Raw genomic sequence first — 16,734 nt, forward strand, 5'->3', positions numbered from 1 at the left:
AATGTATATTAGTTTCAAAAATGGTGTGTTAAGTACAAGTGGTATAAAGCAAGACAGTCACTTTTGACCTTTGCTGCATGATGAATGGTCAGGAAGGCTTCCTCTACATCTTAAAAGTACCCCAAAATTCTTTTTTTTCTGTGCTGCTGTCTGGGTAATACTTGTGATAGTAGCCTGCTAACTTGGGGGCTCCGTTTAAAATTGCATGTATAGCCATTAACAATAATGGATTCCTATAGCTAATTGTACATTTGACACTGAACTCTTAATCAGGATAGAATAAAATTGACCTCTACAACTAGCAGCCACTATGAAAATTAATACCTGTTTTTTCCCTGGAGGTGACACTAGTCCTTCATAGAACTAGAAAGTGACTTAAGTAAAATATTTATGAGTAAGATTTTTTTTTTTCTCCCACCCTAACATTCTTAATTGCTTGCTGCTTAGGTCTGAGGCACACTTGGAGCAAGAGCGAGTTGCTGTCCCTGCCACTGCTTATCCTGTAGAACACAACCAGCTGGACTCTCATCCAAAACCAGACTTTTTCAGAGAATCAGGAGAGGTGGAGGTACAAAAGTTCCCAAGCAGGCCTTTGGAAGATGTACAGCCTCTCCAAACTGACACGTCTAATGCGGCAGTTAATTTTGAAGGAGTGAATGAGAAAGTTACACATAGCTCTCCAGAAGAATTGATGCCTGTGGGAGAAAGTCACTCTTCACTAAAGAGAAGCATTTCCCATGGTTCAAGTCACTCTCTAAAATCAGAAGACCAGAGGAACGAGGCAGCAACAAATATCCCTAAATTAAATAACAGACCTATTGAGACAAAGGAGACAATTGAGAGACTTGAGATTAAGCCAAAAAAAGAGATTTTGATTAATAATAGAACATCAGAAGGACCAAAACCTGAAAAAACTTTCAAACCTAAGTCTGAAACAAGATGGGGTCCTAGGCCAGGTTATGGCAGGAGAGACGAAGGCGGCGATAGACCAGTGAGAAGATCGGGTCCTATTAAAAAACCTGTGCTTAGAGATATGAAGGAAGAACGTGAACAGAGAGAAGAGCGTGAGCAGAGGAAGGAGAAAGAAGAAAAGACAACTAGTGAAAAACCTAGCAAGTCTGAAAAAAGTGACAAGAAGGAAGCACCTCAAGTGCCACCACCTCAGGCTGAGCCAGAGACATCGACCTCCGGCAGCACTCCTCTGGCTAAGAAGGTAACCCAGGATGCTGCTCTGACACCAGCAAGCCAGGAAGGCAGCCAAACCGAGACCGCAGCTAAAGCTCTGGTTCAGCCACCCACACCTCCAGTCCAGCAGCAGCTACCAGCTGCCCAGCCTGCTACTCCACAGCTTCCCCCTGCAGTACAGCAGCAGCCGCCTGCTCAACCAGCAGCACAGCAGCAGCCACACGTTCAGCAGCCAGCTACTACAGTGAAGGAAGAAAAGCAGGCTGAGAAGGTAGTTAGCAAGGAGGTTGTAGAAAAACCACGCTTAGAAACCAGACCAGTAAAAAGAGAGCCTGGCTTGCCACCTAGGACATACTGGAAAGAGGCTAGGGATAGAGACTGGTTCCCAGATCAGGGATACCGAGGCAGAGGTCGTGGGGAGTATTATTCTAGAGGTCGTAGCTACAGGGGTTCTTACGGAGGACGTGGTCGGGGCAGTAGAGGCCATAATAGAGAGTACCCACACTACAGAGATCCTAAGCCTAGATCAGACCATGTGCCTTTGGGGCCTGTTAGGCAAAGAGAAGAGAGCGAAACTCGTAGTGAGAGTTCTGACTTTGAAGTAATCCCAAAACGGCGGCGGCAGCATGGTTCAGAGACAGATTCTGACAGCGAAGTCCATGAAAGCGCAAGTGACACACTCCTTTCAGACAAAGACAGTCTAATTAAAGGCAAGCACCCAAAAAGAGAAGAGAGAGCTGATGGCAAGAAACCTTCAAAGCCCCTGTCATTCAAACCTGAAAACAGTATCAGAGTAGACAACAGATCCCTAGAAAAAACATATATAAGAGATGATGAGAACAAACCCAAACCAGGATTTCTGCCTAAAGGAGAGCCTTCTAGACGGGGCAGAGGGGGAATGTATAGACGCGGTGGCCGGGATCCTGGTGGGCGTCCTCCACGCCCATCCACAATAAGGAGACCAGCCTACAGAGACAATCAGTGGAATCCTAGGCAAACAGAGATCATTAAACCAGAAGATGGGGAGCCTCCAAGAAGAAATGAACATTATGGTCCTATACCAGTTGATAAAAGACCTCCAAAATTTGAGAGAAAGTTTGATCCAAATAGAGAGAGGCCACGAAGACAAAGGCCTGCTCGACCTCCAAGGCAAGATAAGCCACCACGCTTTAGGCGCCTAAAAGAAAGAGAGGCTGCATCAAAGATAAATGAGGCGGTAACCAGCTCATCAACAAGTGCCACAGTTAGTAATGCAGTTAATGAGCCCTCCAGCACTGCTCTGGATGTGTCGGGAAGTAAGACACCAGACTTGTCCAACCAGAATTCTTCAGACCAGGCAAATGAAGAGTGGGAAACAGCCTCAGAAAGCAGCGACTTCAATGAGAGGCGCGAGAGGGATGAGAAGAAAACAGCAGATGTAGCAGCACAAGCGGCTGCAAAGGCAGGGGAAAACGCTGGAGCTCCAAAAAGGGAAATAGCCAAAAGAAGTTTTTCTAGTCAGCGGCCTGGCATAGACCGTCAAAACCGACGTGGCAACAACGGGCCAGCTAAACCGGGGAGGAACTTCTCAGGGCCTAGGAGTGAGAGACGGAGTGGTCCTCCACCCAGAAGTGGAAAAAGAGGGTGAGTACCAGCTTCTGTTAGGAAGCACACATGGTCATGGTCTTCTGTTATCCTCTTGTTCAAAATCATAAGTAGTTATTTTAGATTTATAGAATGGTAGAAAAGAGAGTAGGACAAGCACATGTACCTATGGCTGTGTACTTTCTGTTTTCTCTGTTTGTATACAGACACTTGGAACATGGAGCTAAGCAGAGTATTCTTGTATGCAGAGTGCTAAAAATGCCTAATTAAAAAAATTTGCAGTGCTATTTCTGAGTCAAGCATTCTTTCTCAAGATTTGGATGCAAGCTGAAATGTTAATGTGAGCAATTTTGCAGTTAATACATAAATTGCTGCATTGCATTTTAGATCAATCACCTAACAAAGACAGGCATGTTGAGAAATGCTTGCCTTTGCAACTAAACTTTGTTTCTCTGTGTGATAAATTTGATTGAAACTTGACAATTAGTTAATGTTGCTATTTGTCCACTGGTTTGTAGCCATAGTGCACAGTAGTCTGGTAAGTGGGAGGCAGGACAAGACATTTCTTCATTGAATGCCTACCTTGTACTCTGGGACTCTTGTGCTTGTAGGTTACTGTATTCTAAGTTCAGGTTTAAAAACTTGTGATCAATGCTTTAACCTCTGAGTTAACACTATTAAGAGTTCCTTTGGCTAGTCACTTACAGGTGATGTTGAAGCAAAAATTGGGTATTCCAGGTCCTACAGCAAAGTCAGAATGCTGCAAACTTGACTTTTATGGCTTCAGGTAGCTTTTGACAAGTGAGCCTGTAGAGCAGGCTTGTTTATATTTGCCCACATTGCATAGTGTAAGCTTCTGTTGGGTTTGGATTGGATTTTGGTTTTGTTTTGTGTTTTTCCATGGAAGGCTTTACTGCAGTTGAAGTCTACTGAACTGCATAGTTGAGTTTTGGTACCTCTTAACTATTGAGACCAAGCCAGAGGTGACCTTCAAATTATGCTCTTTTTTTTTTTTCCTCTGATTCTTTTTGACAGCAGGGCATTTGATATGACTCTAAACCAGCTTTTGCTGTTAAGCTGCTTCTTGTTGAGGAGCTGAAAGTAAAAGTCTGGAGCTTACTAAGAAGTTGCACAGTAGACACTTATAGCCCTGTAATGGGATTTGCATTAGATTGCTAGCTCCTTCCTGGGTGTTCTCTGTGGCTGGTCATTAATTTTCTTAATTTTTTTCTAATACAGGCCATTTGAAGAGCAGCCAGCAGCTGTGCCTGGTGTTGATTCCACCAACAGCAACTCTTTACATCAGGACGAAGGAGGTGTTACTGCTGCAGGACAAAAGAGCACCAAGGATGCAAGTGGAAAAAAGAGAGAAGAACCGAAGGCTGGTCCAAAGAAGCCTAAGGAAAAAGTGGATGCCTTGTCTCAATTTGATCTTAATAATTATGCAAGTAAGTATTGATAATATGCTAACAAGAATTTGTAATCCTGCTAGCTATATTGCATGTAGAGTTAGATGTTTGAAAACTTAACAAAAGAGAAGGTTTTTTTTAAAACTCCAGAATAGTTGTGTGTTTGAGGATTGCTACCTTTGTCATATCTAATAAACAACATATGTGCCTCTAAAACGTGGCAAATCTCATTGTGTGTTTTTATGTATAGAGAAGAGCAATTTTGTTCTATCATCTAGTCTTAACTCTGTCATTTATACCATTTTCCACCGCACTCTAATAATTTGCTTAACCTTTATAAGCATAGGCAATGGATATCACTGATAAACTTACAGCTAATATCTGGGAAGGCTGTTCATTATTGATTATTATGTTTTAGTTCTTATTTCCTGGAGGGTCTGGTACAGAAACCTCTGATTTTTCAATTCTTAAAGATTAACTCCTTGTCTTCAAGCCCAACAGCAAAGCACTTGGGAAGCGGAAGCTTACCTTTAATCAGGGCCACCATCTGTCTGTGGGGAAATAGCCTCCACTCCAAAGCAGATTTTGGCTTGGTGTGCTGCATCTGAAGCTGTTAAAACAGCAGCATCTATACCTTTCCTTTTTCTATAGGTGTTGTGATCATTGATGATCACCCTGAAGTGACAGTAGTTGAAGACTCCCAATCTAACTTGAATGATGATGGTTTCACAGAAGTGGTGTCAAAGAAGCAACAAAAACGTTTGCAAGATGAAGAGCGCAGAAAGAAGGAGGAACAAACAGTGCAGGTACAAGACCAGTATTTATAGTGGGAAAGAGCTCCTTGCAGTACTGGGAATGTTGTGAAGTGGGCAGAATCTTCCTTCCAGAGAAGCTGTATTTTCACCTTATAAATATAAGCAGATAGTTGTATTAATATTAAGTTGTTTAGAATTAGTAAATTAAATTAATTTTCACTTGGTGATCTTGGGTTTCTGTACTTCCTGATTGGGTGCTGTCAGACAGGTGGAACTTGCAGACTGAAAACGCCATTTTTCATACTGTGGTAAAGATTTATACTATTGCTTGTATATCAGTTGATTCCAAGAGAAAAATGGATGAGAAATCATTGTTCTGTGGTTAAATACCCCTAAAAAATAAACTTCTTTAAGACAGGGTTAATCAGTTTGCTTTTTGCTGCCACACAGTGTACAATTGGTGTCCATACAGACTATCAGCTGTAAGAATAAAATTGCCTTCTGCTTACAGGTTTGGACCAAAAAAGGATCAAGCGAAAAAGGCCGAGGTCAGAATTCCAAGCTCCCACCCAGATTTGCCAAAAAGCAGCAGCAGCAGGCAGCAGCTGCAGCTGCACAGCAGGCACAAGCTCAGGCACAGTCTCCATGTACAGCGCAGACTCCGGGTCAGCCACAGGCTTCTGTTCAGCAGCAAAACCAGGCTGCAGGAGGGATCGCCAGCACAGAATACACAGTGTCAGGCAAAGTTCTGCAAAACACCCAGGCTCACAATGGTCTGGGAACTGAATTATGGGAAAACAAGGTGCCTCCCACAGCAGTTCTGAATGACATCTCCAAAAAATGTAAGTGATGCCTTTTGGATTCGGGGCAGGGGGCAAGCACTGTAGTTAGAGAATGCTGATGGCCAGCTCTCTGTCTTGATGTCCCATTTCTACCTGCAGATGTGTTTTGTACAGTGAATAGAGGGCAGCATTCCTAAGTGCAACGTTGTAACCTATGAATACCTCTGAAAAGAGATTTTTGCAGTTTGATATTACTCAGTATTTTACGTTGTTGTCCTGTTCTTCATTCACTGTGAATAAGCAGCTCTCGCTCCCTTAAGGAATCTGTGTTTTGTCAGGCTTGGTCCTGCTTCCAAACATGATGGTTGCTTCACTTGAATGCAGCTAAATAGGTAGCATATTGATAACTGCTGAATAGGTTAACACTTTCTTAACGAAAGCTTATTTAATCAAGACATCTATAATTTAATTCTCAGTCAATTGATAACTTTAGTTGAATGCATTTAGCATCATGGGGGGGTGTTAACTCTCTTTTCTTAATTTTCAGTGGGACCCATTAGCCCACCTCAGCCACCTTCGGTCAGTGCTTGGAACAAACCTTTGACATCTTTTGGTTCAGCTCCATCTCCAGAGGTAAGAATAAAGGGAAGAGTAGCTCTGTGTGAAGCTTACCCAAGTTATATCTCACTGGGATTAGGTACAGATTATCCATTTATTCAGGCATGCACATACTTACGCTAGTATGTGTAGAATTCCATGAAGTCAGGAGATAGTACAGAAACACAGGATACAAGCTAGTGCTTTTATGATTGCAGCATGTAAAAACTGTTCTCTTAATAAAAACTCAACCACTCACAGATTCTGCTGATAGCTGTTATTCAGCGCATTTTTTAAAGTAAAAATATTGCCTCATTTGCATGTGAACACTTGTGTTCAGTTCAGTAATGTAGACAGAAACTGGATATCTCCAAGGAACTAAATGTTTTTTGTGTCCCTTCTTAGATCAGAGATAAAAAAAGTAGTGGATGCTTTCTAACTATATTAGCTCTACTTATCCCATGGAATTTGCATAGCCCTAAATTTTACATTTAAAATCCTGTGGTTTTGTTTTCTTGGGCTTTTTTGGTCTTGACTTTATTGTTTTAAACTGTAGGAATGTGACATAAGTCTCTTAGGAGACCATTTTAACTGCGTGAGGAGATCTGGAAATATTTTTTTAATTTCTTATTGTTCCTCTTGAATTGAACATTAATTTTTGAACTTTCAAGAGAATGTTGTGAACCTGAATCTGGACATTTTGATATTGCGCTTGTCCCTCTCCCCCTTCTCTACCAGTTCACCATTTTGATCTTGTTTACATACTTCTTCACCGCTTTTTTTTTTCTTACTCTTGACCTTGTATAAACAGTAGGAACTTGAGGAGGAGGAAGTGTACATTCATATATTGTTTACTCTTGCAAATCTGTTGCAGTCACAAATAATACTTTTGCTGGCAGAAGATAAAAGTAGCCTTTTAGTGGTTTTCATCTGAGCATATTTTGTGCTCTTTTCTGAACCACTGACATTGTACTGATCTAGAAATCTTTTGAAATGTCTTTAAATGTTTACCTTTTAACCAGGGGACAAAGCCTGGGCAAGAAGGTGGAGTTGATCTTGGTATAGAAACTATTCAGTTTGGAGCCCCAGCTTCCAGTGGCAGTGACAATGAAGTTGGCCCTGTACTTTCTGAGAAGTCCACTGACAAGCTACCAGAACCGAAAGAGCAAAGGCAGAAACAGCCTCGGGCTGGACCCATCAAAGCACAAAAGGTAAAAGTACAAGCTTTTAAACTTAAAGAAGTTCAGCCAAAAAGAGGTTACAGATAATGGAATTCAGTTAGGACTAGACCTATAAAAATTACATTCCCCTTTTATATTTCCTAAAACAATCAACAAGTTGGTTCTTGGAGAGAAGATGGGGAATTCAGTTCAACAAGCAAGCGTAAGTAAAGAGCATCCTAGCCCAGCAGAGTTTGTCTGTTGGTTCTGTGTTTGGAGCAAGGGTTGTGGCTAGAGTGGGGATGGGAGTATGGCTTTGCGATGGCTTTGTTGGGAGACTGTGGATGTCTCTTTGGTTTTCTGTTGAGCTTACTTCACTCAGGCTTTGAGAGCTGTTTTGAAGCAGACATTCTGTTTCTGCCCTGGCGATATCTCCAGTTTTGATAGTTCTTACTGCCACCATGCCTGCCTTGCCCCCCTCTAAATGGTGCATGTTGCCCTGCTTAGTTTTGTAGCCAGATTACCAAGAGGAGTAATACATCGAGTTGCAGGAAAAGAGTGTTTTGAGGAAAGAGCAGAATGTTAGAGCTGTTAATTTGAAGTCTCAAATTCAAATACACAGATGTCTGGATAATTAGTTTTTTTGCAACTAATCTAGGAAGATTGAATATGTAATCAAACTTAATTTTAAAAAAAAAAAAAATCGCTTGCCCTCCAGAGATTTAGGGGCTCCATTTGATCATTATCTTCTTTCCATTGTTACCATTCACAAGGAGTAATACCTTCTCCTCCTGTCATTTAGATTACACATAGTGATCTTTCACATTAATGAAACATACTTTCCTGTTATTTCCACCTCAAATGCATACTTACCTGTGCATCACTGACCCTCACCACCAGCTTCTTACTCCCAGAAAGAGATGGTTATAGCGGATAAACTTGGCTGGTGACTTACAGAACCAGCTATTTCAGTCCCCCTTGATGTCTGAGATTTGGCAGCGATCCTGATGTAATTAAAACCCTCTTGTCTTTATAGAAGATTGGGTGTTTCTTTGTGATGGTTTTGTTTGGATATTTTTCTCCAAAAAAAGCTGAAATCTGAAAGTGCAGTCGCGCATAGAATTAATTTAACTTCTGCTACATGAGGCATTCAGTGGATATGCTGCAGTTCCTGTTTTTTATTGTAAAATATAAAACTTATACAGCAGAGAAATACGCAGTGAATTGTGGTAACCCAGCACATTCAAAACTCTTATCTCAGATATACTAGCAGCATGCCTACAACTGCTCCCCATGAAATCGCTTAAAGATACAGAACTCCAAAGTTAAATAAATAAAGAGAGAGAGTCTAGACTGTGTACAATGTTCTTTTTTCTGTGTGGTTATAGCTATCAAGACTCCTGTAGATTTTGTTGAAAGACAAATGTGTGACTAAATGGTAAATTAATTGGAGATTAACATTTTTGTGCACTCTTCTGAATGAGAGGGCTGTAATCCTTTAACTGTCTTGATGACAAAAAAAATTCCAACAAACAAACAATTCCTAGACACGCACCACCCCCATGGTGATATTGTTTGCTGTGAAACCGAAATACAAACTTCAGGATTGGAGGTTAGTATTGTTGAACTAATATGGGCAATGTAAGAGGACCATGCTTGAAACAAAGCAATTTACCTTTCCAAGTGTGACCTTAAAGTGTCTGGAGGAATTTCTGCCTGTGTAAAATGTTACAGCAAAAAATATTTGGGGTGACGTGAGTCTGATATTCCTGAATGTAGCATTGCAGAGTTCGGGCATCTGCTTCTACTCTTGTTTTCTTCCTTCCCTCTGAAAGCTGGTCTCTGCTGGCCTCCTGAGGGTACCAAATACCTTTGGGAAACTCGCCCCTCCCCAAAGCCCAAAGGCATTGTGTTGTAAAGAGTCTTCATCTACTCCTGAAACAGCTGGTTTGTGTTTATAGAGACAATACCAGCTGCTTCTGTCTTTCCGCTATCAAAGCTTAAGGAATACAATTTTAAGGACTGCCTTTAAGGAGTTTTTGTGCTGCTGTGTAGAGAAATGGGCTGGGTAATCTCAGCCAGAAAGCATACAGCTATTTAAACAGCAGAGCATTCAGGTTCCCTGAGGCCCTTCATTTTACTTTAATTCAGCTGCACAAAAAGGAACTGCTGAATTGCAGCAGTTATTCCAGCCATGCAATATAAGGCAGCACTTGCACGTAGGTGTTTTATTTTTTTCTGGTTATCCCCTTAGTGCTCAATGCCTAAGGAAAAATGCTGCCTACATTGAGATATCTTCAAATGAATGTAGAGTCTTCTGTTCTAGTTTCCTGGGGCCCTGTAAAATCCTGATCCTCTGAAAATTGAAATAACATGTATGTATATGAAGCCTTGTCGCTTCTATACTTTTTGTGCTTTTCTTGTAAGGAACATCAAGCTGGCTTTCTTCTGTAGGTTGTAACTAGGTCTTACTTTAGTTGAACTCTGCCACTTCGCATAAAACATGTATTGCTTGAAAACAGTGGTTTAGATTCCTAATGTTCAAAATGAGTACATTTCATGTACGTATCGTTAACTTAGTCTCAAATGATTTATCTGTTAGAAAATGCTTACCCTGCAGGAAGGCTTTGTTAGATTTAAACAAAATTATTTTAAGCATGTTAGAGTATTCTTGTGGGATAGGACACAGGGGGGAAGACATAACTGACAAGTTAACACTAACTTAGCTTCCAGACTTGAGTCCAGTAGAAAACAAAGAGTATAAACCTGGTCCTATTGGGAAAGAGCGTTCTTTAAAGAACAGGAAGGTGAAGGATACCCAACAGGGAGAGCCTGAAGGACAGGAGAAACCATCTCCCACCTCTGTCAGAAGTCCAGAACCTGTCACTACAAAGGAAACCAAAGCAGCAAGTGAACTGAGCACGGAAATAGGAACGATGATATCTGTGTCTGCTCCAGAGTTTGGAACAAACACAAAGGTAAGAAAAATATTGATAAATTACTGAGCTGTATATGTGAAATATTATTACAATGGTGTAATTGACACTTAGCTGTCTGCTGGTGGTAGTTACCTGGACAGCAGAGCCCACTGAATAGCAGATATGAAACATATTGGTACTGCTTGAATTAAACAGTTCTCCAGAAGCGATACAGAGACCTGCTGTTTGTCATACCCCTGTACAGAGGTCAACTTGGAAGGTTTTAAACTTTTTTGCTGCCTTACGAATGTGAAAACTGTCCTGAGCCTTGTTGTGGAGAGTGACGCTGAAGCCTGGTATAGGCAGATTCTGTAAACTCAGGTGTGTGACATATGCAAGATGAGTGCTTGACTTTCAGCAGAGAACTGAAGTAGTGTGCGCAATTGTTGGCTGAGTGCATGAATGACCTGAAGCTGTGAATTAAGTGCTGTTCTGTGAAAAAAGAAATCTCTAAACTAGGAATATGCTAAAACATTTGGATAAGGCTCATTCAGTTAACCTAAAGGGTCTGTATGTCAGCTCCTGTTGGCATAGATATTTTCAAGGTATCCCTTGCAGAACTCCTTCAGGATGTTGAGGACTCATTGTAGTTGTCTGCATGGAACTCCTCTGACTTCTCTATAACTGCTTAACAATGAGATGGTGACTTGCTGATGGGATCCGTTGTACTACCGCTCAGTTCTTAGCTGTGGTGCATTGATAGCACTGGCTGAAAAACATCCGCAGGGGTGCTCTCTCTTTTGCGTAAGGACCTGCGGGGACTTCCCTCACTACCACAGCGTTGTGTCTTGAGCAGGAACAGTGGTTGTCATCTCTCAAATGTAAAGAAACCCTGCAGTTTGAGTGGCTACTAGTTAATAGTCGCACCTGCTTTGGTAAAGGAAAAATGCTTCTTGTATGTTTGTAAAGCAGTTTTGTGAGTTTAGACTCAAGTTTGTTGCATGCTATCTCAATTTTCCTTTTTCTTGTGTCAAGCAGAAATTTTCTGATGCCATTTAGGAAAACTGATCTTCTGCAAAAGTTGCATTTATAGTTGAAGAATGTGAAGTGCAGATCACTCGCAATTTATCTTTGTCACCCGCAGTTGGGGATGGGGGGAGACAAGACAATTTTGGCAGTTTTTTGCCAAGGTGTCATGCAAGCAGAAGATGCTATCTCAATGAAGTGTTATTACAGAGCGAGTGTTAAGGAGGATATTTGTGTCTGACATGGTAGCTGCAAACTTGATTTTTGAGTGGAATGGTAAATACGTAACAAAATTCAGTGCTGGGATTTCTCATCCTTCCTGGCAGTTTCCATCTTGTAAGTAGATGTGAGTGGTTTACGTTGATATCAGAAACAGATAAAGTGCCCTTCTTTTACGCAGAATCAGAAGTGTAGAGCTGTAAACACCAGCTTGCTTAAGTATTTGGTAAGAAGGCTGTTCATATGTGTGTCGTGCTTTCTTGCTGTCTTTCAAGCTCCTGTCACCAGAGCTCAAGATAAGAAAAGGAGATGCTTCTTCTGAGCCACATACAGAATAGGAAATGTATCTTTATTGATTACTCCAGGCTAACTCGATATAGAGTAGCTCCACTAAAATCTGCATCATTTCCTCTCTACAGCTGTGGTTTTAAAGTATGAGATCTTCAAAAGAGAAGTCTGGGGTTTGTGCCTTTCTGCTTTAGTTGAACACAGATTGCTACGGTTCTTTGAACTGCCACAGTATTGAAGCGCCAAGCTTCTGTCTTCTGGAAGGAAGACAAGAGTGAAAGGCAACTTTCCAGTTTGTGCTGGATATTAAAATTCCCAATGATTTCCTTATTAAGTGGTTGCTAATAGCATTTAATAATAGGCCTAAATATTTCTGTCTCAACAGTTCCAGGTTTGCTTTTAAATTCCTTTGTCATTAGTAGTTCCTGGGGCATCGGTAAGTTTTTTTTCTAGGAAAGGGGTCATCATATTTTGTACTTAATTCTATGGAAGTTGGACTGATGACCTGCAGATTTACTGGATAATGTAAGCTTCATCTAGATTTTACAGGAATAAACCAGTCTTTCTGCTTTTTAAAGTGGCTTTTAAAATGGGTTCAAATACTGCTCCAGCCTTGGAGTTGCTGTGTTGATTTGTATTGCAACTGCTTTCTCTTGTCTTTATACTCTTTCTATTGCTCATTAATGAGGGAAGAAGTGATGACATCTTTAATCTGTTTTTTCAACGTCAAGTTTTGAAGTTTTAGCATACCTAAATGATTTCTCTTTTGACACTCTTTAACATCATTCTCAAAGACTACTGCTCAACTTCCAGGAAGGCACGTTTTCTTTAGTGTATTGTAAAAGTCAAGCCAGCTGTCCTCCTTCAGAAGCAGCAGCTTTGTAAGAGTACCCCATCCATCCCAAAACAAACATGTTAATAAGAGCATATGCATTTAATTATACAAGACTGTTTTACCTTAGAAACTGTATAAATATAAATCAACTCATACTGGTGATATCTTTAAGTTTAGGACATAATCATGATGCTCCGAAGCAAGTGCAGCTGTTTCTCTTGGGTTTTGCAGTGTTTTTGGAGTAAAGGCAATCGGATGTCTAAGTCGCTGAATTGGGTAAAACACCTTATCCCTTGCCTTTCCACACCCTACCATGTCTAAAGTTATGAAGCTTTCAAATCGGAGGAACAATCAATACCTCATTGTGGACGTGGCAATGCAGTGTTTGCACAGCTAGTTGATAACAGCTATGTCTTACAGAGATGATGTCTAGAAGGACATAGGCTGTACTTGAGAATAAATTTTGAGTATCTGACAAGCTCTCTGGTTTGGGTGACTTGTGTAAGTCAGGAACAAATCAAATAGCTAATTAATCCCGTGCTGTACCCAGATCTTTTATAGCAAGGTCAGCTCTGAGGTCTGCCTTGTCCATTTGCTCATAAAGTCACTTCAGGTTTTGTGATCTTTTCTTTTTGGGCAAAGTAGATAGTTATAAAAAGTTTGCCTGTTCTTTTTCTTCAGGTACAAATAACTTGCAGGTAACTCTAAAAAAGCATGTACAGCTTTTTGCTCTTGCTATTACTACTGTTACTAGTTTATAATAAAGTAATCAGTCGGCTTTGCTAAAACAGTTGTACAGGAGGATCGTTTTAATTGAATTACAAAAGCTTATGGTGATTAGCCATATCTAACAGAGATTCCTAGACTTAATGTACCAGTAAATGAAGGATGGTGCTCAACCTACAGCTTATGAAGTGGTGTTCTTATGGCTAAAGCATTGTTTATCTGCATGTTCAGCATGTAACTCATCCTTGTAGGATGGTTCAACATTGCACATACACTTCTAAGGGTGCCAGAGTTGATATGGCGTTTGTTTTTAAATCTAGTGAAAGAGCATTTTTGTGTTGTAAGTTTCCAAAGTGAGAAAGCTAGCAATAGTCTTGATCTAATTTCTTCTGTAAGGAATTTTAGTGCTGAGACCCTGTAAAACTTGCATCCAAACCTTGAAGGAATTTTAATAATGTTATATTAAAAACTTTCTTATTCAGTAAAGCATCTTAAAAAAACAAGAAGCCAGTTAATTACTTCATTAGAAGGACCTTGTGATTAAAGCAGCCCCGTGTGCTTGACTTGTTCTACTCAAATTAAGGTTGCCTACTGGAATCAAATACAAATGTGCAACTTGCAGTTTGGTAGTTCAGATTGTGGGGAAACATCATATATCTCATATTTCACCAGTTTAACAAGTAAAGGAAATAACTAAATGGAGAAAGTGGTTCTGTTTCCTTTGTAAAAACAAGAATAAGTCGATGTGCACATTGTGTCCTCTCTCACCCCATTAAGGTTTAGCTTGTTGTCCCAGTCTTTTACCAAAATGAACTCATGCTTTTAAGAAAGATTCTTTCTTGTTTGCCAGTTAGTATCTTAATGCTGTAATTGCTCTTTTAGGAGACATTGCCATAGACTTGAGGAGTAAATTGAGTGTGCACTTTTCTAATAGCTTGTTGTCATACTGGTTAGATGCAATTAAACAAGCATTATGTGGTTTGTGCCTTCAAAATCATGTGTTGGCAAGTTCAGGCAGCCATCAACAGTTCTGCTGCTAACTTGTCCTTCAGTTCCTTCTTGGTGTTTGGTTCCATCAAAAAGCCTTTTCTGGGCTTCAGACATGTAAAACTTTGGAGTTTGCAGTGCTTGCTAGAGAGTGGATCTTGGCTAATTCAGGGTCACACCATTTATCTAACATCTGATAACACCTGTTTGACTGTCCAGAATATGTTCAGTAGATATCCAGTGACAAGAACTAAAAAACAGCACTCAACATGGCTTCACAGAAGTACCAATGTCTTTTTTGTTCATTATAGGTCATCCTCGAGAGAGCTGGCAGTGTTATCCATGAGACACTTTCATCAGGCAGTTTATACCTACAACTGCAATAGTCTCTGGCCATAGCTAGGTCCGTGAAAGTAGACCTTGTGCGTTGAGCACATCAAGGTCCACTTAACTGTGACAAATGAGTTTCAAGGAAGGCCTATAGGTAGACTGGAAACTTCAGTCCTTTTCTTTCTTGAAATCACTGCCCAGTGCAGAAATCGGGAGGTAGAATTCACCATCCAGAGAAACCCAGTCTTAAGACTTTCACAGACAAGACTTAAAAGAGAGAAGATTGTTTTGCAAATTGCAACCATCCCTGTGTGGTTTTTAATCTGGAGGGCCTTACTTGTCATAGGTTTACCCAAGAAATTTCTGTATTTAAAGCTACAGAAAGCTTTTAGCTAATATATTTTACTTTTTTAATAGGCTAAAAGTGCCTACAGCTGGCTAAAGCATCTTGGGTGACAAATGGTATTTGATTACACCATCACAGTTCAATATGTCTAGTGCCCAGGCAGTACATCGCGCTCTATATTCTTGCTTTATGGACTGTATTTTGACTTGTCTCCAGATGTACGTTGCGAGGTCATGAGGCAAACTGTAATCTTCTAAGAATTCTTCTGACCTCAGTAGCAATTGGGCAATAAGGATTGCTGGACATGTCTTCTAAGAGAAAACTAGTGTGAAATTCTAATCATCTGTTGCTTGGAGAACTCCTCCTGTAGAAGGGCAGAGATCTGTCCAAACAATTTAAATCTAATTTAGGTAAGGGAGATACTTTAATGGAATTATTTTTCTTCACAGGAGTCTGTAACAGACTACACTACACCTTCTTCTCATCCTAACACAGTGGCTACTAGCAGTACAAAAATGGAGGAGACTTTGGTGACGAACGTAAGTCTATTGCAGTGGTCGTCTTGACTTTGAAGACAAGAAAATATTTTCACACTTCTGTAAAGCACAAAATAGTGCCTTCAGGTCACTAGAGTTTCTTTCATGTTAACTAGCTGTGTATTATCCACTAATCTTACTCTGAAGGACGTTTGGTTTGATTAGTATCTGTTCTGGAATTCTTCAGGTATTTTGAACACTCACAATGAGCTAAAGAGCACAGAAAGTGGAGACGATGTTTCTAGGAACAGTGCTAAAAAAGCAAAGATAGGCATAATGAGGGAGTGTGCTCTCAGCAGCAGTTGGGACTTGAACCTGCTACCAGTAGCAAAGCTCTGTAGTTGAGTTTGAAGAAAGGCTTTTACAAAAAGCAATTTTGAACTGTAGCCTGAAGTGACAGCAACTGTGTGTGAAGGGAGCAGCTCAATGGTTTCTGAAAGCAGACGGCAAGCTTTTAGTTGTTCAGTTGCTACAGAGATGAGATGTTTGCAGTCCTCAAAGCCAATGATCCTGACTGTGTGAGCATGGTGTTGCGACTGAGAGGACCCAACTGGGTTGTGACTGGTAGCGAAATCAAGTTTGTCTTGAGTGTGCTGGGATGTCAGGGAAGTTGGATCTCGCGATTTTTGTTGCACAAGTAGCAGAAGTATAATTAGCTCAGAGTTGAGTTGCTTGTTGATTGGGGGAAGAAAGAATCATACAGTAGGATCTCAGTTTTTTGTGAAGATGTCTTGTGAATTCCATCTAAGAAATGCTTTTCTGCTTACTGCAGCATGCTTTCATGCAGTCTTGAAGCAATACTGGTTGAACCTCCTCTTCTGCTGGATTTTCTGGCGGTGTTGTGGTTTGTGCCTTTGGTGGTTAGTGTGGAAGACTGAATTCTTTTGTGTTAATGATGTTTGTGTATGCTCCCCTGTGGCGTGTTGGAGTTGGATTTCGAACATAGGAAATAGGGACTCCTAGCCACAAAGGGTCTGTGCTATCACCTGCTTCAAAGCTTCAGTATCTGTGCCTTTTGGATTAGCCTTATCTCATCCAGTGGAAGTCCTTT

The 16,734-nt window shown here is 40.7% G+C and overlaps 1 protein-coding gene across 1 annotated transcript in view; it reads left to right on the forward strand.

Annotated features, from left to right (window-relative positions):
• PRRC2C (proline-rich coiled-coil 2C) overlaps positions 1-16,734 on the forward strand; it is a gene marked incomplete at its 5' end in the record, with an annotated part of 50,237 nt that overhangs the window by 13,451 nt on the left and 20,052 nt on the right. Inside the window, 9 exons of the mRNA XM_009699958.1 lie at positions 448-1,213; positions 1,292-2,808; positions 4,009-4,217; positions 4,830-4,984; positions 5,445-5,775; positions 6,263-6,348; positions 7,335-7,523; positions 10,199-10,450; positions 15,597-15,686. Coding sequence (XP_009698260.1) covers positions 448-1,213; positions 1,292-2,808; positions 4,009-4,217; positions 4,830-4,984; positions 5,445-5,775; positions 6,263-6,348; positions 7,335-7,523; positions 10,199-10,450; positions 15,597-15,686 — 3,595 coding nt within the window. The remainder of the gene's footprint in view (positions 1-447; positions 1,214-1,291; positions 2,809-4,008; positions 4,218-4,829; positions 4,985-5,444; positions 5,776-6,262; positions 6,349-7,334; positions 7,524-10,198; positions 10,451-15,596; positions 15,687-16,734) is intronic.

This window comes from Cariama cristata, unplaced genomic scaffold, assembly GCF_000690535.1.
Source record: "Cariama cristata isolate BGI_N322 unplaced genomic scaffold, ASM69053v1 scaffold12325, whole genome shotgun sequence".
Classification (NCBI taxonomy): Eukaryota; Metazoa; Chordata; class Aves; order Cariamiformes; family Cariamidae; genus Cariama; species Cariama cristata.